Source organism: Lithobates pipiens, unplaced genomic scaffold (genome assembly GCF_037356315.1).
Source record: "Lithobates pipiens isolate NorthernLeopardFrog02 unplaced genomic scaffold, aLitPip1_a1.2 Scaffold_27, whole genome shotgun sequence".
In the NCBI taxonomy this organism is placed as follows: domain Eukaryota; kingdom Metazoa; phylum Chordata; class Amphibia; order Anura; family Ranidae; genus Lithobates; species Lithobates pipiens.
The window spans coordinates 213543498-213567487 of NW_027507788.1; the positions used below are offsets into that span (position 1 = coordinate 213543498).

A 23990-nucleotide genomic window follows, 5' to 3' on the forward strand; every position below is an offset into this window, starting at 1 on the left:
CGTCATTACCAACAAAGGATATTGTACCAAGTATCAAATACATTTCAGTTAGCGGGTTCAATACGTTTTCCCCGTGTCCTTCCATTTTATTACACAGAACTTCATTTCTGAGAATGTATTTGTTTTGATGTCTTTGTATATTTGGATTGTATCGGTTGTTACCGACATGTGGGGAACATTTCATGTCAATGGCACCTTTAGAAATAGATTTACCTAGAAAAATGGTGACGTGTTCAATACTTATTTTAACTGCTCTCTCTCTTTCTCTCGCTCTATCTATATATATATATTGATATATATAGAGAGAAAGAGAGATAGATTGAAAAAATAAAAAATAAAATTATATATATATATATATATATATATATATATATATATATATATATATATATATATATATAAACACAAGATTCCAGGGTTCCATCACCAATACCCCACTCCTTTAAGAAAACATAGCCAGGTCACAATCAGTGGAAGCCATTTCTCTCTCGTTAATGTTGAACTTACGCGTTTCGCACGATGTCCCGAGGTAGCCCGGTCTGCAGGTGCAGGCGCCGTCCTTTTTGCTGCACTCCAGGGTGTTGCTCGGAACACAGGTGCACTCTTTGGAGCAACCTGACCCAAATGTCCATTTTGGGCAAGCTGCAGTGCAGAGAAATAGAAAATAGATTTCAAAAATAATTTGCAAAAATTTCAAGGATCGCTGCAGTCAGTTTTGTCTCAAACAGCCAATGCAATTAAAAACCCGGTTATAATAATAACCACAGCCCAACTGTCATAGCTTTTCTTTTCCTGTGTAGTCACCTCTTTGATCTATCTCAATGCTATCCTGTTGTGCATCAACAACGACTTCCTCAGAGATTCTCAATTCCTCCTGTTGATGCCTGACCTGTGCATGAACTCTAAGCCCTTGTACACACGGTCGGATATTCCCGACGGAAAATGTCCGATCGGACCGTGTTGTCGGATAATCCAACAGTGTGTGGGCTCCATCGGACTGTTTCCGCTGGAATATCCGACAGACAAAGTTTGAGAGCTGGGCTATAAAATTTTCCGACAACATGATCCGATCGGACTGTGCCCGATCATTTGTAGAGAATTCCGATCGGACAAAGTGCCACGCATGCTCAGATCAAATTACGAGAACAAAGCTATTGGCTACTAGCCTGAACATAGTCCCATCGTAAGGAAATAACGTCATCACGTTCTGAACGATCGGATTTTCCGACAACTTTGTCCTACCGTGTGTATGCAACACCAGTTTCGGACAAAATCCGTCGGTAAAAATCCGACGGATTTTGTTGTCGGAATGTCCGACCGTGTGTACAAGGGCTAACACCTCCCCACACACAGCGATGCGGCTGTCAAAGACTGGAGCCCTGGAAGCTCAAAGAGGACAATTCTGCTGTTAGCCTGACTTCAAATTTCAATTGGTGCGTTGTATAGGATGCAGATTTACTCTAAAGAATAGACGTGTGCAGAACGAAAAAAATAAATTGGTTCGATTCGTTATTTACATGCATTTGTTTAGTTAAATTTGTTTCATTTGTTCAATTCATTTTTCGGAATGCATTTTTTATTTATTCATTCTCAAATCGATTCAAAAAGTTTTGGAATCAATTTCGAATGTTTTTCGAATTTGTAAAATTTTCGAATAATTTTTTTGAATTCGAATAGTTTTCCAATTTCCAAAAAGAATAAAATAAAATAGAAATAGAACATTTTTCTAGTCTATTCCTTTAATTTTCTATTCTATTTTATTCTCTTTGGAAATGGGAAAACCATTCAAATTAGTTTTGATAAATTTGTTTCATTTGTTCAATTCGTTTTTCGGAATGCGTTTTTTATTTATTCATTCTCAAATCGATTCGAAAAGTTTTGGAATCAATTTCGATTGTTTTTCGAATTTGTAAAATTTTCGAATAATTTTTTTCAATTCGAATAGTTTTCCAATTTCCAAAAAGAATAAAATAAAATAGAAATAGAATAGAAAATAAAAGGAATAGACTAGAAAAATGTTCTATTTCTATTTTATTTTATTCTTTTTGGAAATTGGAAAACTATTCGAATTGAAAAAAATTATTCGAAAATTTTACAAATTCGAAAAACATTCGAAATTGATTCCAAAACTTTTCGAATCGATTTGAGAATGAATAAATAAAAAACGCATTCCGAAAAACGAATTGAACAAATGAAACAAATTTAACAAAACGAATTTGAATGGTTTTCCCATTTCCAAAGAGAATAAAATAGAATAGAAAATAAAAGGAATAGACTAGAAAAATGTTCTATTTTATTCTCTTTGGAAATGGGAAAACCATTCAAATTCGTTTAGTTAAATTTGTTTCATTTGTTTAATTCGTTTTTCGGAATGCCTTTTGTTTTTTTTTCATTTTCACATCGATTGGAAAAGTTTTTGAGTCAGTTTCGATTGGTTTTCGAATTTGAAAAGTTTTCGAATAATTTTTTGAATTCTAATAGTTTTCCAATTTCCAAAAAGAATAAAATAAAATAGAAAATTCTTCTAGTCTAATCCCTTTATTTTCTATTCTATTTTATTCTCTTTGGAAATTGGAAATAGTTTTCCAATTTCCAAAAAGAATAAAATAAAATAGAAATAGAACATTTTTCTAGTCTGTTCCTTTTATTCTCTATTATATTTTATTCTCTTTGGAAATGGGAAAACGATTCAAATTCCTTTAGTTAAATTCATTTTATTTTATTTTTACAATGCGTTTTGTTTTTTTCATTTTCACATCAATTCGAAAAGTTTTTGAATCAATTTCGAAATGGTTTTCGAATTTGAAAAGTTTTCGAATAATTTTTTGAAATCGAATAGTTTTCCAATTTCCAAAAAGAATAAAATAAAATAGAAATACATTTTTTTTCTAGTCTATTCCTTTTATTTTCTATTCTATTTTATTATCTTTGGAAATGGGAAAACCATTCAAATTCGTTTAGCTAAATTAGTTTAATTTGTTTAATTTGTTTTTCGGAATGCGTTTTGTTTTTTTCATTTTCACATCAATTCGAAAAAAAATTTGAATCAATTTCGAATGGTTTTCGAATAATTTTTTGAATTCGAATAGTTTTTCAATTTCCAAGAATAATAAAATAAAATAGAAAATTCTTCTAGTCTATTCCCTTTCTTTTCTGTTCTATTTTATTCTCTTTGGAAATTGGAAAACTATTCGAATGTATAAACTATTCTAATTAGAAAAGTATTCAAAAAGTATTCTACTTCCGTCCGAATTTTGTTTTCATTATTTTGGATTTGTTTAAATTCTGTACTATTCTAATTGGGAAGATCACATGTCTACTAAATAACAATCTATACCCTTCATTGCATTTAGAAATGTCTACCAATAGGAAACCAATTAATAATTTCCAAAGAGAATAAAATAGAATAGAAAATAAAGGAATAGAAAATAAATAATAGACTAGAAAAGAACATAACAGAAAATAAAAGAATAGAATATAATAGAACCAAATAGAATAGAATAACATAGAAAGAATATAACCATCTTCTAAAATTCGAATTTCAAATAGAATACATTTGAATACATAAGAATAGAAGAGAATAGAATAGAATAGAAAAAATATATAATTAAAAAAACAATAGAATAGAAAGAATATAACCATTTCCCAAAATTCAAATAGAATCAATTTGAATAGACTAGATTAGAATAGGAAGATGGTTATATTTTTTCTATTCTGTTGTTTTTTTCTATACTATTGTGCTATTTTCTATTCTACTCTATTCTTTTCTATTATATTCAAAATTGAATTGATTCTATTTGACTTTTGAAAAATGGTTATATTCTTTCTATCTATTCTATTATTTTTTAAATTCTATTCTTTTCTATACAATTCGAATTTCAGAAGATGGTTATAATCTTTCTATTTTATTCTATTCTTTTTTTTTATTCTATCCTATTCCTTTCTATACTATTCCATTCTATCCTGTTCTTTTATTTTCCGTCCTATTTTGTTCCGTTTTACTCTATAATATTCTATTTAATTTTCTGTTATATTCTTTTCTATTCTATTCATTTTTTTCTATTATATTCCTTTATTTCCTATTCTATTTTATTCTCTTTGGAAATGGGAAAACTATTCAAATTGGAAAACTTTTAAAATTCAAAATCTTTTCGAATTGGAAAACTATTTGAATTGGAAAACTGCTTGAATTCGATTAGAAAACTTTTCTGAATCGATCCGAAAACGAATATACAAAACTAATTCCAAAAATGAATGAAACAAATTTAATTAAACGAATTTATGTAAAAAAACTAAACAAATTTTTTCGTTCTGCACACGTCTAATTATTAGATATAAACACTGAAGAGAACCTGGAGCAGCATTTTCTCCTGGCAAAATATAAATGTTTCAGCTCTTTTCATGCTTTTTTTTCATCCATCCCACAACGATCTCTAATATTTAACATTGCACATTATTACGGTGTAGCCAGATGTGATAAAATTATTATTGTCTCACCTAAATGGCAGTATCGGCCATAGAGGCCGGCCTCGCATAGACACGCCCCGTGAAGCTTGTGACATCGGCCCTTGTTGGCACAGTTGCATTTCTTCTTACAGTTCTTACCATAATAACCTTTTGGACAGCCTAAAAAATAAAATAAAATAAAAAGTCCAACCTGACCCATTTATTAAATAGGTTGATAAGCCAACAGCATGTTAACTACCTCTGCAATCGCTTTGGGGCCCGCAGTGTAGGAGGGGCCCGCTATGATATTCCTACCTCCCTTGTCTCTCCCAAGGCTAATCTTCATCAATCGACAAGCAGCAAATTCTCAAACAGTTAGTAACTCATAGGCACGAGCAATTCATTTAGTTCTGAATTTGTTTTTCGGAAATTCAAAATTTTGAAAATTTTAAAATTTTGGAAATTTTAAAATTTTGGAAATTTTAAAATTTTGGAAATTGGAAAATTTCGGAAATTTTGAGATTAGAAAATTCAAAATTTTGGAAATTTGAATATGCAAAAATTTGGAAATTTGAAAATGCAAAAATTTGGAAATTTGAAAACCCGAAAATAAGAATGAAAATCTGAAAATTCAAAAGAATGAAACTCTGAAAATCTGAAATAATAACTAATTAATAACTATTAAATTATAGGTATTGGAATTTCCTTTCAAATGTGGCTGTTAGTGAACGTAACGAGTATGAATTTAGTTTCATTATCTGAAATAACGAATGCCCTATCTAAACAAATAGAACGTAATGCTCTGATAATAATAAATAACAATAATAATAATAAAAACGTTTGTTCCATTCCATTTGTTTAGATGCGGCATTCGTTACTTCGGATAATTCGTAACTTCAGATAAATTTGTATTCCATACGTTCACAAACAGCAAAAAATTTGAAAGGGAATTCCAATACCTATAATTTAATAGTTAGTTACTATTAGTTATTATTTAGAATTTTACTGATTTTCTTTCTTTTTTCCAGATTTTAGAATTTTCGGATTTTCACATTTTTGAATTCCAGAATTTTTGAATTCCAGAATTTTCAAATTCCGAAAATTTGAAAATTCGGAATTCGAAAATGCGGCATTCGAAAATTTGGCATTTGAAAATACGTATTTCGAAATTAGAAATTTTCGAAAATCGAAATTCGAAATGTGGAAATCCAAATTTTCGGATTTCCGAATTTTCGAATTTCAGAATTTTTCGAAAAAAAGCAAAAAAACAAATGAAATGACAACAAACACATTTTATTTCAGTGCACATGTCTAACTCATCCATGAATGCTGTTTATTAAACAATAAGTTGACAACATGGCCAATAACATGTTAACTACCACTGCAATCATTTCAGGACCCACAATGCAGGAGGAGCCCGCTATCATATCCCGACACCTGGTCTTTCCCTGGGCCTCTATCATCATCTTCATCGGTTGGCAAGCAGAACATTCCAAAACCCTTAAATATTCATCCATGCATGCTGTTTATTTAACAATAAGTTGACAAGCTGGCTAAAACCATGTTAACTACCTTGCAATTGCTTTAGGGCCCGCAGTACAAGAGGGGCCTGCTATATGTACTGTCATCAGAGAAGTTCAGCGACATCATTGTGACACTATAATAGTCTAAGGGGGTGATCAGGGATTTTTTTTGTATACTGTTATTGCTTATAACAGTGATGATCACTGTTATAAGCAAACGTTTTAACTTTCATGAATAGCTTTCATTCATGAGAGCTTGCTTACTCTTGTGATGCTGTGATTGGCAACAGCTAATCACATGGTTTAACGAACATTCCACTGTGGTTGTACAGCGAGTCCTATTAGTACAGATCAGACTGGGGTTCTCGGTCACCCTGTGCCCCTAATAGACACAGGGTAACTTAGACATAGGAGGTGCATGGGGAGCTGAAACAAGGGTTCCCCAACCTCTCCAAGAGATTCTGGGATCCCCCTATCCAAAGTGACTCCTGCCACGCATGGTACAGAGTACACTGCTGTCGATCACATGGGCCGGGTACCGAGCACCGTGATCCAGTGCGCATGTGCTGAGCGACGTACCAGTACATTGCTCAGCCTAGAGGTGCAAGTGGTAAAGTAATAGGTCACCAAGCTGGCCAACAGCACATTAACTGTAACCACAATTTCTTTAGGGTCCGCAGTGTAGGAAGGGTCCCACTATCATATCCCAGTACCTGGTCTCTTCCTAGACCAATCTTCATTGATTGACAAGATGAACTTTATGAAAACTTTACAAATTCATCCACGCATGCCATTTCTTAAACAATAAGTTGACACGCTGGCCAACAGCCCGTTAACTACAACTACAGTTGCTTTAGGGTCTGCAGTGCAGGAGGGGCCCGCTATCCTATTCCTGCACCTGGACTCTCCCTTGACCAGTGATGGAGAACCTTGGCACCCCAGATGTTTTGGAACTACATTTCCCATGATGCTCAACTACACTGCAGAGTGCCAGAGAATCATGGGAAATTTTGTTCCAAAACATCTGGGGTGCCAAGGTTCGCCATCACTGCCCTAGACCAATCTTCATTGATTGACAAGAAGAACTTTATGAAAACTTTACAAATTCATCCATGCATGCCATTTCTTGAACAATAAGTTGACAAGCTGGCCAACAGCCCGTTAACACAGTTGCTTTAGGGCCCGCAGTGCAGGAGGGGCCCCGCTATCATATTCCTGCACCTGGTTTCTCCCTAGGCTAATCTTCATTGATTGGCAAGCAGAACTTTCTGAAACCTTATCCAATCATCCATGCATGCTGTTTATTAAACAATAAGTTGACCAGCTGCCCAGCAGCACATCAACGATCACTGCAATCGCTTTAGGGCCTGCAATGCAGGAGGGGCCCGCCATCATATTCTCAACATCTGGTCTCTCCCTAAGCCAATCTTCATTAGTTGAAAAACAGAACTTTCTCAAACCTTAACAAATTCATCCATGCATGCCGTTTTATTTAAACAAGTTGATAAGCTTGCCAAAGACACGTTACCTACCACCATGATTGTTTTAGCACCTGGTCCCTTCGGAGGCCAATCTTCATTGGTCGATAAGCAGAACTTTCTGAAAACGTTACAACTTCACCCATGCATGCCATTTCTTAAACAATAAGTTGACAAGCTGGCCAACAGCACGTTAACTACGACCACAGTTGCATTAGGGCCCGCCATCATATTTCTGCACGTGGTCTATCTGTAGACCAGTGATGGTGAACCTTGGCACCCCAGATGTTTTGGAACTACATTTCCCATGATGTTCCACTACACTGCAGAGTGTATGAGCATCATGGGAAATTAAGTTTCACAACATCTGGGGTGCCAAGGTTCGCCATCACTGCCTAGACCAAAATTCACTGATTGATCAGAAGAACTTTATGAAAACATAACAAATTCATCCATGCATACCATTTGTTAAACAATAAGTTGACAAGCTGGTCAACAGCAAGTGACCTACAACTATTATTGCTTTAGTGCAAGCTCTGTTTACAAATTCATCAATCCCTGTGGTTTATTAAAAGAGGGAAGTTCACCCACAACTGACGTTTCATGTTTGTGTTGAAGCCAGTTCACCAACATCTTGGAGACCCGGGGAGATATTTCTTGGCACCCGAGTTCCTAGAGGGAAGGTCACCCACAGCTGATGTTTCATGTTTGGGTTGAAGGCAGTTAACCAACATCTTGGAGACCTGGGCAGAAATTTCTTGGCACCCGAATTCCCAGAGGGAAGTTCACCCACAACTGACGTTTTATGTTTGGGTTGAAGCCAGTTCACCAACATCTTGGAGACCCGGGGAGAAATTTCTCGGCACCCGAGTTCCTAGAGGGAAGGTCACCCACAACTGATGTTTCATGTTTGGGTTGAAGGCAGTTCACCAATATCTTGGAGACCCGGGGAGAAATTTCTCGCCACCCAAGTTCCCAGCTGTGGCCATTTGCTGCCATTTTCAAGGGGTCTCTGCTTAATTTTTTACAAAATGTTTTTTGAGAGAAAGAAGACTCAGAAGCTTCATGTCTGGCCAGAAATATAAGAAGGTGATGGATCATTCAGACCACCAGCATCTGGCTTTAATTGAAAAATATATTTTGGGTAGAAAAAAAAATGGATCTTCATAATCCTGCTTTCAATTAGTTAATCAATTGAATATTTAACTTGTAAAAAAGTGTTGCTGAACATTAAAAATGATTGGCAATGCTCAAAGAGGAGAAGACTATACCTATATGGTCACTTACCGTCCTCGCAGAACTCCCCACTCACGCCCTGCGAACAGCGGCATCCTCCGGTGATCGGGTCACAGGTCCCTCCGTTTTTACACTTACAGGTCAGGCTGCAGTTCTGGCCGTAGGTGCCTTCTGGGCAAGCTGCGTTCCAACACACAGAAGCAGGAAAATGTTAGAACACGGGTCAATGAATCATGACGGCGCTGACACGCTCAGATGGGTGCCATCATTCAAGCAGCATGCAAATCCCCTGTAATTGTTTTAATTCTCTGTTTACAGGAAAGTCAGGGCCAGGAACCCCTTCATTGATCAAGCTGAGAAAATTCCCATTATGACTTCCAGAGAGATGAATGGAGCAACTCCGGGCAAACAGCATAATGCCGCATGGCTGTATCACGGCTCATATACATGGACTGATTTACTTATCAAAAGATTGGTAAGATACTGTCTTTCAAACACCATTATGATCCACCCGGCCTCAGCTGTGTTATATGGATTGGGGATTGACAAAACTTTCCAAAAGCTGCAATTCTACTGGTTCTGTGACCTAGCATCCTGTCTCTTTTTAGGCTAACACACTGGTGATGCTCACTATGATGTCCACTATGATGCCCTCCCATGCTCCACACTGGTGATGTCCACTATGATGCCCTCCCATGCTTCAGAATGGTGATGACCACTATGACATCCTCCCATTCTTCACACTGGTGATGCCCACTACGATGTTCTCCTGTGCTTCACACTGGTGATGCCCACTATGATGTCCTCCCATGCTTCACACTGGTGATGCCCACTATGATGCCCTCCTATACTCCACACTGGTGATGCCCACTATGATGTCCTTCCATGCTCCACATTGGTGATGTCCACTATGATGTCCTCCCGTGCTTTACACTGGCGATGCCCACTATGATGTCCTCCCATGCTCCACACTGGTGATGCCCACTATGATGTCCTCCCGTGCTTCACACTGGTGATGTCCACTATGATGTCCTCCCATGCTCCACATTGGTGATGTCCACTATGATGCCCTCCCGTGCTTCACACTGGTGATGACCACTATGATGTCCTCCCATGCTTCACACTGGTGATGCCCACTATGATGCCCTCCCGTGCTTCACACTGGTGATGACCACTATGATGTCCTCCCGTGCTTCTCACTGGTGATGCCCACTATGATTTCCTCCCATGCTTCACACTGGTGATGACCACTATAATGTCCTCCCATGCTTCACACTGGTGATGACCACTATAATGTCCTCCCATGCTTCACACTGGTGATGCCCACTATGATGTCCTCCCATGCTCCACACTGGGGATGCCCATTATGATGTCCTCCCATGATTCACACTGGTGATGTTCACTATGATGCCCTCCCATGCTCCACACTGGTGACGTCCACTATGATGTCCTCCCATGCTCCACATTGGTGATGTCCACTATGATGCCCTCCAATGTTCCACACTGGTGATTCCCACTATGATGTCCTTCCATGCTACACACTGGTGATGTCCACTATGATGCCCCTACATGCTCCACAGGGGTGATGCCCACTATGTTGCCCCCACATAATCCACATTGGTGATGTCCACTATGATGCCCTCCTATGCTCCACATGTCTTGATGTCCCTTATGATGCCCTCTCTTGCTCCATACTGGTAATGTCCATTATGATGTCCACCTATGCCCCATGTTGGTAATGCCCCCTATGATGTCCTCTCATGCTCCACACTAATGATGCCCTCTATAATGTCCTCCCATGCTCCACACTAATGATGCCCTCTATGATGTCCTCCCATGCTCCACACTAATGATGCCCTCTATGATGTCCTCCCATGCTCCACACTAATGATGCCCTCTATGATGTCTGCCCATGCTCCACACTGGTAATGCCCACTATGATATCCTCCCATGCTCCACACTAATGATGCCCCCTATATTGTCCTCCCATGCTTCAAACTGCTGATGCCCCTATGCAGGTTCCATTTCTTTCCACTGAACTAGACTGCAAAGCAGACACTACCACGGCAAGTCTAGATTTCAGATAACTTATGCCAACTGACTGTAACAGATATGGGATTACTGAATTAACTTAAAGCAGAACCCCAGCCAAAATAAGAGATTTCACCTTCACCTTCACCTTCAATTTAGAGATTTCACCAATCCATTTGGGCCCTCTGTCTCCCCAGCCAGCCCCTTTCAGTCATTGGATTTCAGCTCTTTCCGTCAAGGAGGCTCAGCATCACATGTGGGCATTAACCTTGAGCGGTCTGCCATCTGACCGTTTACATCAAGGGCAGAGGTCCCTTGAGAGGAGAACTGAGACTGGGCGCTGTAATGTTTTCAGAAAGCAATGTACAGCCCCCTGCCGGCCCTCCCACCAGCCATGATCTGCCAGAATTGCATAGAGAAGCACAGAGACCAGTGGCAGCTGATGCTCCATTTTGGGGGGTGTCTCAGGACCCGCTACCTGATTCTCCTCCCGGCCAATCAGGAAGACAATAGCGAATATTAATTCACTATTGTTACACAAGTAGGCATGTGCACTGCTGAAAAATGTGTTCGTCTTTGTTTCATTCGTTTTTTTTTTTTTTTTTTTTGGGGTCATTCGGTATGATTGCAATTTGTAAATTCGAAAATTCAAAAATTCCTAAGTTCGAGAATCCGAAAATAAGAAAGAAAATCTGAAAATTTGAATGTAAACCTGCAAATCCGAAAGAATGAAAATCCAAAAATTAGACATAATAACTATCTAATAATAAAAAAAAAAAATTGTCTTTTGGGTCATTTGGTATGATCTCAATTCGTACATTCAAAAAAAATAAAAAAAAATCGTAAATTCGAATATCCGAAAATAAGAAATTCCAAAAATTCTAAAGAAAACTTGAAAATCCGAAAGAACGAAAAAATTTGAAAAGTCAAAATAATAACTAATAACAACTTTTTTGTTTTTCAGGGCATTTGGTATGATGGCAATTCGTAAATTTGAAAAATTCTAAAATTCGTAAATTCGAAAATAAGAAAGAAAACTTGAAAATCCGAAAGAACGAAATTCCGAAAAAATTCAAAATAATAACTAATACATTTTTTTTTCATTTTTCAGGTCAACTGGTATGATCGCAATTCGTAAATTCAAAAATTCAAAAATGTGTAAATTTGAAAATAAGAAAGAAAACTTGAAATTCAAAAGAAAACCTGAAAATCCGAAAGAACGAAAATTCTAAATAATAACTAACTAATAATAACAATTTTTTTTGGGGTCATTTGATATGATTACAATTCGTAAATTTGAAAATTCGTAAATTCGAAAATCCGTAAATTTCGAAAATCCAAAAATAAGAAAGAAAATCCAAAAATTCTAAAGAAAACCTGAAACTCCAAATGAACAAAAGTCTGAAAATTCGAAATAACTAATAACGAGTTTTTTGGGTAATTTGATATGATCGCATTTCGTAAATTTCAAAATTAAAAAATGTATAAATTCGAAAATCCAAAACTAAGAAAGAAAATCCGAAAATTCGAAAGAAAACCTGAAACTCCAAACGAACGAAAGTCCGAAAAGTCTAAATAACTAACTAATAATAACTATTTTTTCGGTTAATTTGGTATGATCGCAATATGTAAATTCTAAAATTGGTAAATTCGAAAATCCGAAAATAAGAAAGAAAATCCGAAAATTCTAAATAATAACTAAGTAATAATAACTAACTGATAATAACTGATAATAACTAACTGATAATAACTATTAAATTATGAAATTGGAAATTCCTTTCAAATTTGTCTGTTAGTGAATGTAACGAATACAAATTTATCCAAAGTTACGAATTATCCAAAATAACGAATGCTGCATCTAAACGAATGGAACGGAATGAACTAATAATAAATAATATTAAAAAGTTTTTATTATTATTAATTTGTTATGTTCCATTTGTTTAGATACGGCATTCGTTATTTCAGATAATTTGTAACTTCGGATAAATTCGCATTCGTTACGTTCACTAACAGCCAAATTTGAAAGGAAATTCCAATACCTATAATTTATTAATATTCAAATTTACCGATATTCTGAAAAAATTGTTAAAACAGGGTTTTCGTCAATTCTGAGGTTTCAGAATTAACGAATTTGTCAAAATTTGTTAAAAAATGTATTTGTTACAAGACGAATTGCACATGTTTACACAAAAGTGGGTGGGCTCGGGGCACAGTGCTCTGCGCCCCAAGCCCATCCTTTTTTAAGCCAATTAGAGACCCTGGCTCTAATCACGTGCTTAAAAAAACAAAACCCCTTTGGAATCCATGTGTCCGGTGCCCTGCATGTAGATTAGGGGGCCAACACATAGATTAGGGGGGTGGCACCCCTGCGCCCTGTATGGACGGGTTGCCACTGGCAGAGACCCTGTGATAATGTCAGTGGGTTGAAAATAATGTATATGTAAAGAAACTGGAAAAGTTTTAATTAAAAAAAAATCATTAGCATGCTGATGGGGGTCGGGAACCATGGTAGGCAAACTATAAGCCGATTACATTTCAGCTTCAATATTGGGAAATGTTTGTCAACCAGAACCACACCGGATTCTTCCAACATGCCTTCATTTCTCATGTATATCGGTGAGGTTAAACACCTGATAATAACACGCGGTAATCTAAATGTAAAAGGCATGTTACTAATCCACCCAAGCCTCTTCTTCACGCTAAACTTAACGGCAATTTGTTGCTAATTCCCCCAATTATTTCAAGTATGTAAACGGTTGATGCCGTCACTCGTGTTATTGGCAATGTGACACCAGAGAGTAACAGCAAACATGTGTCTCTGGAGGAAATTGGTGATTAATGAGCTCGGTTCCACGAACGCACATAGAAAGTAAACCCGATCTTCCCCACGCCCACTCGTTTCTCCAAATGTCAAAAAAAATGCATCACTGCAATGAGATTCTCTTTCCGGATAATCACTCATTTTGTTACACGATAACTTATATCAGTGATCTCCAGCTGGAGGATCAGGTCAGTGCGTCTCCATTCTCCAATCCCCTACACCACCAGAGGTCTCCAAACTGCTTGCATTTAACCGGCCCTTGGGGCACTATTCCATTCAATGGGGCAATATTCCTCCCACTGACAAGAATAATAGAGCACTATTCCTCCCACTGATACCAATGATGGGGCACTATTCCTCCCACTGATACCAATAATAGTGCACTATTCCACTCACCAATACCAATGGTGGGGCACTATTCCTCCCACTGACACCAATGATGGGACACTATTCCTCCTACTAATACCAATGGCAGGGCACTATTCCTCCCACTGATACCAATGATGGGGCACTATTCCTCCCACTGACACCAATGATGGGGCACTATTCCTCCCACTGACACCAATGATGGGACACTATTCCTCCCACTGACACCAATAATAAAGCACTAGTCCTCTCACTGATACCAATGATGGGGCACTGATACCAATGATGGGGCACTATTCCTTCCATTGATACCAATGATGGGGCACTATTCCTTCCATTGATACCAATGATGGGGCACTATTCCTCCCACTGACACCAATGATGGTGCACTATTCCTCCCACTCACACCAATGGTGGGGCACTATTCCCCCCACTGACACTAAGGATGGGGCACCATTTCCGCCTCTGACACCAACGACCGGGCACTATTCCTCCCACTGATACCAATGATGGGGCACTATTCCTCCCACTGATACCAATGATGGGGCACTATTCCTCCCACTGACACCAATGATGGGACACAATTCCTCCCACTGACACCAATGATGGGGCACTATTCTTCCCACTGATACCAATGATGGGGCACTATTCTTCCCACTGATACCAATGATGGGGCACTATTCCTCCCACTGACACCAATGATGGGACACTATTCCTCCCACTGACACCAATGATGGTGCACTATTCCCCCCACTGACACCAATGATGGGGCACTATTCCTCCAACTGACACCAATAATAAAGCACTAGCCCTCCCACTGATACCAATGACGCTGCACTATTCCTCCCACTGACACCAGGGGGCACATTGTTTACTCCCTTTGGATGTCAGGATATTTTCTACACCCAGTCTGACTCACCTAAAGTATCATGGACAGTAAACTGGTTCTTTGCTTAGAGACTTTGGAGAGCCCTGCCCTAGAGTTGGGCTTTAAGGTCATTTTTATTTATTTTTGCCTTCCTCTGGATCTACTGTGGGTATAGAATAGTGTAGGTTTCTATTTAACTCTATTGATGAATTTCTTTCTACTGGTTACACTAGATTAACTTCTTCTGGTGTCTTTTTTTTTTTTTTTTTTATACCTGACTAACTTTATAACTATGTAAAATCAGTCACGAGATTTCCAAATGAATCACCGTGCAAAAATGGCCAAGTAATCATATTTTTATTGGAAAGAACAGCCGCTTACAACAAATTCCTAAAAAACCCGAAATGCTGATACCTCAAGGAGGCAAACTTTCCATGGAGAAGATGGCTTGAACCCAGTTCAGAGATCCCGGCGTGTAGAAATTATAAATGGAAGGAAAAAACTTTAATGTCCAAGAATATCCGAAAATCAAACTGCGGCATACGGGGGCTCCAAAGATCTGGTCCAAGGATCGTCCTGGAAGAGGATGGCTTCTATTTTAAGATGTTAACTAGCGATGGAAACCTGGACGGTCAACGTGCCGGATAAACAGAAAGACGGTATTGGACTCGGAGAGGAAAAGCAACGTGACCGCACAGCCAAACCGAAGCAGGAGTACCAAGTCAGGCCAGCATTGAAGGCCAAGTTCACCTTTTTTTTTTTAAGAAAATAGCCTAAATGGCCCCTAGTAGGATAAAATACAATGTGCATTTTCTTAAAATGTTTTTTTTTTTAATGGAAGCTTGGCCAAAAAAACTTCAACAGTTGGAGGATAATTTATTACAAATTCACATAACCGTTCATCCAGCGACTCGGCATGTACATTCGTTCTGTGCGAGCTGAGCAAAAACAAATGTTCTCTAGGCTATTTTCTCTTCTGAACGAAAGTACTTTTATTATGGGCAGTAATAAAATATTACATTATGGCCACTAGATGGGGCTGAGGAGCAGAGGTCATACATAAGTTTTTGTAACGAGAGATAAAATGCAATAATGTAAAAAAGTAAAAATGTAAGGCTCGGTTCACACAGGGGCGGCACGACTTGCAGCGCGACTCACAGACGCGACCTGCAAACGACTTCAGCGGCGACTTGCAAAACGACTTCTGTATAGAAGTCAATGCAGGTCGCCTGAAGTCGCCCCAAAAGTAGTACAGGAACCTTTTTTCTAAGTCGGAGCGACTTTAGTCACTTCTATTAGAACGGTTCCATAGTGCAGAACGGAGCGCGACTTGTCAGGCGGCGAAGTCGCATGGACAAGTCGCCCCTGTGTGAACCGAGCCTTAGAATGCTAGACTAGAGGGAATCAGCAAATAAATGTAACAATGGTTACTAATTCCTGCTAGAGTTCTATAAAATTATTACATTGTATTTCTTCTTGCAAAGACGTATGTTTTTCCAATGCTTCTCAGCTTCATCTAGTGGCCTTAAAGCGGAGGTCCACCCTTAAATGGAGCTTCCGCTCATTGGAACCCTCCCCCCCCCTCTGGCGCCACAATTGGCACCTTTCAGGGGGGATGGGGGTGCAGATACCTGTACAGTACAGGTATCTGCACCCACTTCCGGCATAGATTCTGCAGAATCTACGCCCCTTTCCGCAGAATCTACGCCCCTTTTCCCGAAGGTCCCCCGCTGCCTGCTGGGAAACACACGGATCCCAGAGACAGCGGGGACCATCCTTATTGCGCAGCGCAACTCGCGCATGCGCAGTAGGGAACCGGGGAAATGAAGCCGCAAGGCTCCACTTCCTGATTCCCATACCCAAGATGGCGGCGGCAGCACCCGAGAGACGATCGAGAGATCGGCTTCGGGTGCCGACATCGCGGGCACGCTGGGCGGGTAAGTGTCATTATTTTAAAAGTCAGCAGCTGCAGTATTTGTAGCTGCTGGCTTTTAAAAAAAAAAAAAAAAACGGCGGACCCCCGCTTTAATGTGGTCAATGCAACAATTCTAGGGAACGCTAGAGGGAATTAGCAAAGAAAGGAAACCAGTGATTACTAATTCCCTATAGCATTTTGTAAAAATTGTTACATTGTATCGCTCGTTACAAAGATGTATGTATGCGTTTCCTCCTCAGCTTTTTCTAGTGACCACAATCTTATTGATATTACAATTCTAGAGAAAGATACAGGGAATTACAAATACGTGTAATCAATGGTTACTCGTTCCCTCCAGCGTTTTCTAAAATTGTTATATTGTATCTTTTTTACAAAGACTTCTTTATTTTCTATGCTCCTCAGCTCCATCTAGTGGCCATAATACAGTCAGTGTAACAATTCTAGAGCATGACAGAATTAGCAAATACATTTCACCAATTGTTACCAATTCCCTCTAGTATTCTCTAAAATTATTATATTTTATCCTGTGTTACAAAGACGTATGTACTTCCTATGCTCCATCTAGTGACCATAAATATTAAATAAGGGTATTAGCCAGTGCATCCCAATAGGCAATACATTTAAAAGAGCTGATAAAGGTCCTGGGTGTCTTAACCCCAAGGTAAGAATGCATAAAAAAGCAAAGGAGCAGGTCTTCAAAAAATACAAGGCTGAGGGATCATCATCAGCATTCCAACTTTACAAAGAATGCAACAAGAAATGTAAGGGTGCAATCAGGGCGGCTCAGATAGAACACAAAAAAAGGCACATAGCGGAGGATAGTAAAAAATATCCCAAGAAGTTCTTTAAGTACATGAATAGTAAGAAAGGGAGGTTAGATCATATTGGTCCCATAAAGAATGATGAAGAGAATCTAGTTACTAAGGATGGAGAGATGGCGAAGGTATTCAATTTATTCTTCTCCTCAGTGTTCACGAGGGAATCGGGGGGCTTCAGTAACCAGAACTGCAATGTTTATCCTCATGACACGTCACAAGAAGCACCCTCATGGCTAACAGGGGACAGAATTAGAAACAGACTTGAAAGACTTAACATTAATAAGTCACCGGGACCAGACGGCTTGCACCCGAGGGTCCTTAAGGAATTGTCCCTAATTTTTATGAACAGTCTACTGACTGGAATGTATAAAAAGGGAAAACACTGCGCTATAATTTATAAAAAAATGGCCACAACGGCCACAACAGCAGCCAACACCAAAAACAAACAAAGTTCAGCAGATAGAATAAAAAATAGTGTAGCGCTTCAATACTAAGTGTAATCAACACAAATTCTGTGACGATAATAATAGCAAAACAGAGATCACACAGAACCAAATGCCTAGAAATCAAAGTCCAACATAAAACAATCATTCAACTGTGTTGATGGCGTAGAAGTGACCAATCCGTCACCTGGAAGGACAATGATGTACTGGACGAATGAGTTCATGCGGGTAAACTTGATTGTAAGCATCAAAATGAAAAGTGAATAAATACTTCTTACCGGAACGGTTGGACTCACACAGTCATATGACGGTTGAGTCTAGAAGGCTTGGGGTCACACTCTGGGACCAAAGACTGTAAGGAGAGAGGTCAGTTGGGCTGGTGGAGAAACTCCTGACGGCTGTAGGCTCGAAGGTGGATCCTTTCAAATGAAAGCCTCAAGGTTCAGGTGGTCCGGCCCAGACGCAGCTCTTTGTACCAATACTCCTGCCTCCCCCGAATGGGGAGGGGGGTGTTTGTAAAATTTTACACCAAAGCAATGAAAAGGAGAAAAAAGAAAAAAAGGCTCCACATGGTGCGGGTCAAACAATATAAAAAGTTGATTTATTAAAGTCAAAAAGATAATAAATTGACTTAGTGATCACATAAAAAGCAAAATAAACTAAAAGCAATGTGGGGTGCCAACAGCTCGCCCGACGCGTTTCGACAAATGTGTCTTCAACTGGGGCAGTTGAAGACACATTTGTCGAAACGCGTCGGGCGAGCTGTTGGCACCCCACATTGCTTTTAGTTTATTTTGCTTTTTATGTGATCACTAAGTCAATTTATTATCTTTTTGACTTTAATAAATCAACTTTTTATATTGTTTGACCCGCACCATGTGGAGCCTTTTTTTCTTTTTTCTCCTTTTCATTGCTTTGGTGTAAAATTTTACAAACACCCCCCTCCCCATTCGGGGGAGGCAGGAGTATTGGTACAAAGAGCTGCGTCTGGGCCGGACCACCTGAACCTTGAGGCTTTCATTTGAAAGGATCCACCTTCGAGCCTACAGCCGTCAGGAGTTTCTCCACCAGCCCAACTGACCTCTCTCCTTACAGTCTTTGGTCCCAGAGTGTGACCCCAAGCCTTCTAGACTCAACCGTCATATGACTGTGTGAGTCCAACCGTTCCGGTAAGAAGTATTTATTCACTTTTCATTTTGATGCTTACAATCAAGTTTACCCGCATGAACTCATTCGTCCAGTACATCATTGTCCTTCCAGGTGACGGATTGGTCACTTCTACGCCATCAACACAGTTGAATGATTGTTTTATGTTGGACTTTGATTTCTAGGCATTTGGTTCTGTGTGATCTCTGTTTTGCTATTATTATCGTCACAGAATTTGTGTTGATTACACTTAGTATTGAAGCGCTACACTATTTTTTATTCTACTGACTGGAATGGTACCAGCTGATTGGAGAAAAGCCAATGTAACACCAATATTTCAAAAAGGGCCCAAAATGCATCCCTGGGAATTACAGACCAATTAGCCTAACATCGATAGTATACAAGCTCTTGGAGGGGATGATAAGGGACTATATACAAGAGTTTAGTAGTGACAACGGTATGATTAGCAGTAATCGGCATGGATTCATGAAGAATCGTTCTTGCCAAACCAATCTACTAACCTTCTATGAGGAGGTGAGCTGCCATCTAGATAAAGGAAGGCCCGTAGACGTGGTATATCTGGATTTTTGCAAAAGCATTTAATACAGTTCCCCATAAATGATTACTGTACAAAGTAAGGTCTGTTGGCACGGACCATAGGGTGAGTACATGGACTGAAAACTGGCTACGAGGGAGAGTTCAGAGGGTGGTGATAAATGGGGAGTACTCGGAATGGTCAGGGGTGGGTAGTGGGGTCCCCCAGGGTTCTGTGTTGGGACCAATCCTATTTAATTTCTTCATAAGTGACCTGGAGGATGGGGATGGGGTAAACAGTTCAATCTCTGTATTTGCGGACAATACTAAGCTAAGCAGGGCAATAACTTCTCCGCAGGATGTGTAAACCTTGCAAGAAGATCTGAACAAATTAATGGGGTGGGCAACTACATGGCAAATGAGGTTTAATGTAGAAAAATGTAAAATAATGCATTTGGGTGGCAAAAATATGAATGCAATCTATACACTGGGGGGAGAACCTCTGGGGGGATCTAGGATAGAAAAGGACCTGGGGGTCCTATTAGATGATAGGCTCAGCAATGCCAAGCTGCTGCAAGCAAAGCGAACAGAATATTGCCATTCATTAAAAAGGGGATCAACTCCAGAGATAAAACGATAATTCTCCCACTCTACAAGACTCTGGTCCGGCCGCACCTGAAGTATACTGTCCAGTTCTGGGCACCAGTCCTCAGGAAGGATGTACTGGAACTGGAGAGAGTCCAGAGAAGGGCAACAAAGCTAATAAAGGGTCTGGAGGATATTAGTTATGGGGAAAGGTTGCGAGCTCTGAACTTATTCTCTCTGGAGAAGAGACGCTTGAGAGGGGATATGATTTCAATTTATAAATACCGGACTGGTGACCCCACAATAGGGAGAAAACTTTTCCGCAGAAGGGAATTTAACAAGACTCGTGGCCATTCACCAAAATTGGAAGAAAAGAGGTTTAACCTTAAACTACGTAGAGGGTTCTTTACTGTAAGAGCGGCAAGGATGTGGAATTCCCTTCCACAGGCGGTGGTCTCAGCGGGGAGCATAGATCATTTAAAAAAAACTATTAGATAAGCACCGGAACTAGCACAACATACAGGGATATTCAATGTAATACTGATATAAAATCACACACATAGGTTGGACTTGATGGACCTGTGTCTTTTTTCAACCTCACCTACTATGTAACTATGTAACCATAATGCAGTTGGTTTAACAATTCTAGAGAACACCAGAGGGAATTAGCAAAGAAAGGAAACAAATTTATGAATTCCTTATAGCCTTTTGTAAAATCGTCACATTGCATCTCTTGTTACAAAGATGAAGGTGTTTCCTATGCTCCTCAGCTCCATCTAATAGCTATAAAAACATTGATATGGACAATACTAGAGAAAACTACAGAGAATTAGTAAATATGTGAAATAAATGGAATCCCACTTGTTCCTGTGACGCTGGGGGTGAGCCTCCAATGACTGCAGTGTCCCAGAACATGGGAGGGACACTATGACGTTTTTTGGCCAAGCTTCTGGGGATGGGGGTGGGGAACTACTGGTAAACCTTTACATGAAACAACATTTTACAAAATTGCACCATGTATTTAAACCAAGGATATTTTCCTAAAAGCTTCAACCTCAACTTCTATAAAGGTGACACACACTTCTATTTGGATTGAACCTTGATCTTTAAACAAAGGGCCAGTTTACTGGCCTTTCGGACTTTAAGGGGGCCGGACTGTAGGCGCTTTGGGAGTAGTAAATGCCCTGGCATTAATTGGAGTACATAATGCTCCATCATTGTTATTAGTGGGAGGAATAGTGCCCAATTGTTGGTATCAGGAGATGGATAATAGCTCCATCATTGGTATCAGTTGGAGAACTAGTGACCCATCATTGCTGTCAGTGGGAGAAATAGTGACCCATCATTGCTGTCAGTGGGAGAAATAGTGACCCATCATTGCTGTCAGTGGGAGGAATAGCGTCCCATCATTGGTGTCACTGGGAGAAATAGTGCCCCATCATTGGTGTCACTGGGAGAAATAGTGCCCCATCATTGGTGTCAGTGAGAAGAATAGGGTCCCATCATTGGTGTCAGTGGGATGACTAGTGCCCCATCATTGGTGTCAGTGGGGGAATAGTACCCCATCATTGGATTCAGGGGGCGAATAGTACCCCATAATTGGTGTCAGGGGGCGAATAGTGCCCCATCATTTGTTAAAGGGACAAATAGTACCCCTTTATTAGTGTCAGTGGAAGGAACAGTGCTCCATCAATGATGCCAGTGGGAGGAATAGTGCCTCATCATTGGTGCCAGTGGGAGGAATAGTGCCCTATCATTGGTGTCGGTGGGAAGAATAGTGCCCCATCATTGGTGCCAGTGGGAGGAATAGTGCCCCATCATTGGTGCCAGTGGGAAGAATAGTGCCCCATCATTGGTGCCAGTGGGAGGAATAGTGCCCCATCATTGGTGTCGGTGGGAGGAATAGTGCCCCATGATTGGTGTCAGTGGAAGAAATAGTGCCCCATTATTAGTGTCAGTGGAAGGAACAGTGCTCCATCAATGATGCCAGTGGGAGGAACAGTGCCCAGTCATTGGTGTCAGTTGGAGGAATAGTGCCCCATCATTGGTGTTGATTGGAGGAATAGTGCTCCCGTCTGAAACATTTAGAACATGGTCTATTTCTAGGTCCGTTAGAATTTTATTTTATTTTTTTTTGTGGGTTTTCTGTACAAGCTTTGTTTATTTATGATTATTTATTATACGTGTTTTTTTGTAAAAGTTTTTTGTATCCATGATTATTTAACACATGTGGCCCTTCAGAAGAATCCATCTCGTGTGTACACTGGCTAATGCGTACCAAATAGTAATATTGATGTCTACAATCAAAAAATTTAAAACATTTTTGGATTTTAGTATTTGGCATATATATCCAGAACATATTATAACTGATATTGCTAATACGTGCTTTAATTTGCTATAATATCTTTTTTGCCCCCAACTTGTGGATACATTGAGTTCTTCAGTGAGGATACATTGTCATACTTATTGTATATTTATTGGGGGGTCCTATGGCAATTCGGGTCTCGTCTTTGAATGGGACTTTGGAACGCATTTAATGATGGTAAAGGAGGCGTGGAACGCACTTTACACGGAGTGTAAGATAGGCCGGCCCTCCTTCTCAGGAAGGAATCGGAAAGTCGTATGTGGAGCGCAAATAACAGAGCACAACCGAGGAGTGGAATGCACGCCCGGCGGCCATCTTGCCGCAAACCGGAAGTCGTCCGCGTTGTCATTGAGGTGATATACGGTGGAACGCAAGCGGCGTAATAGAACAGAGGCGTGGAACGCGCGCCCGGTGGCCATCTTAACACGAACCAGAAGTGATACGTACGCTTTACCATGTGTCACTACGGTGGAATGCAAGCAGCGTAATTGAACAGAGGCGTGGAACGCACGCCCGGTGGCCATCTTAACACAAACCGGAAGTGATACGCGGTGACACGTAAGGATGGATTCTTAATCATTGGGCTTAACTGCTTAACTGTCTATAAATGTGAGTCAGGCTGCAGACACACCCCAGACGACGTCTATGAGGACGAAACGTGTCGGGAGGACTCCACTGCTGCCATTTTTATACTGAAAGCGCTTGAAAACTACTTTTAAATGTAAGTTTGTTACTATTTTATTACATTTATTTTACATATATGGCCTTATTCTTCCATCCTATATGTTCATCGGTTGGAGTTTGGCTTTTCATGTAACTGGAGAGAACCTGATAATATCCATTTGTACTTGGAAGAAATCTTTCCTTTAAGTTTGGGAATCCAATGCCTAGGAGTTCCACTTACCTGTTGTCATCATAAAAGTGTGCAAGACCCTTGGAATATATGTTCTTTTGGGTCAGAATCATCTGGTAAGCCCACATCTATAGAGGTGGTGGTATCGACACACGGGTGGCTGCATGTTGCATCTCTATGATTGGATGGTCCGTTTGATATTAATATCCAACTGCACATGTGGGACTTGATTTTCTTCCTCTTTTGGAAAGGACTTTTCACATTTCATATTCTTTTTACACTTATTTTTCTTTTGTATATATTTGGACACATATAAGTATACTGTATATATTGAAATGGTATGACATTTTATGGTATGCTAATCAATGCGATATATGGTATATGAATCACTGTAGTTCTATGCAATTTTGCACATAATTTTGCACATATTTGTGATATTTGTCTACAGATGCGCTCACACCATTTACTTTCTTAGCGCTACACTTTGTGTAACTCTTTCAATGAAAAAAAAAATCCCCTATCAGTTGTAAATGTAACAGGA

General features: G+C 39.5%; 1 protein-coding gene across 2 annotated transcripts in view; it reads right to left on the reverse strand.

The window, feature by feature from the left end:
* The window catches only part of MEGF6 (multiple EGF like domains 6), a 531150-nt gene that overhangs the window by 49774 nt on the left and 457386 nt on the right, over positions 1-23990 (reverse strand). For both annotated transcript variants that reach the window (XM_077458226.1, XM_077458227.1), the window contains 3 exons: positions 8735-8863; positions 4498-4626; positions 508-642 (listed from right to left, as the gene is read on the reverse strand). In XM_077458226.1, the coding sequence (XP_077314352.1) occupies positions 508-642; positions 4498-4626; positions 8735-8863 (393 nt within the window). The remainder of the gene's footprint in view (positions 1-507; positions 643-4497; positions 4627-8734; positions 8864-23990) is intronic.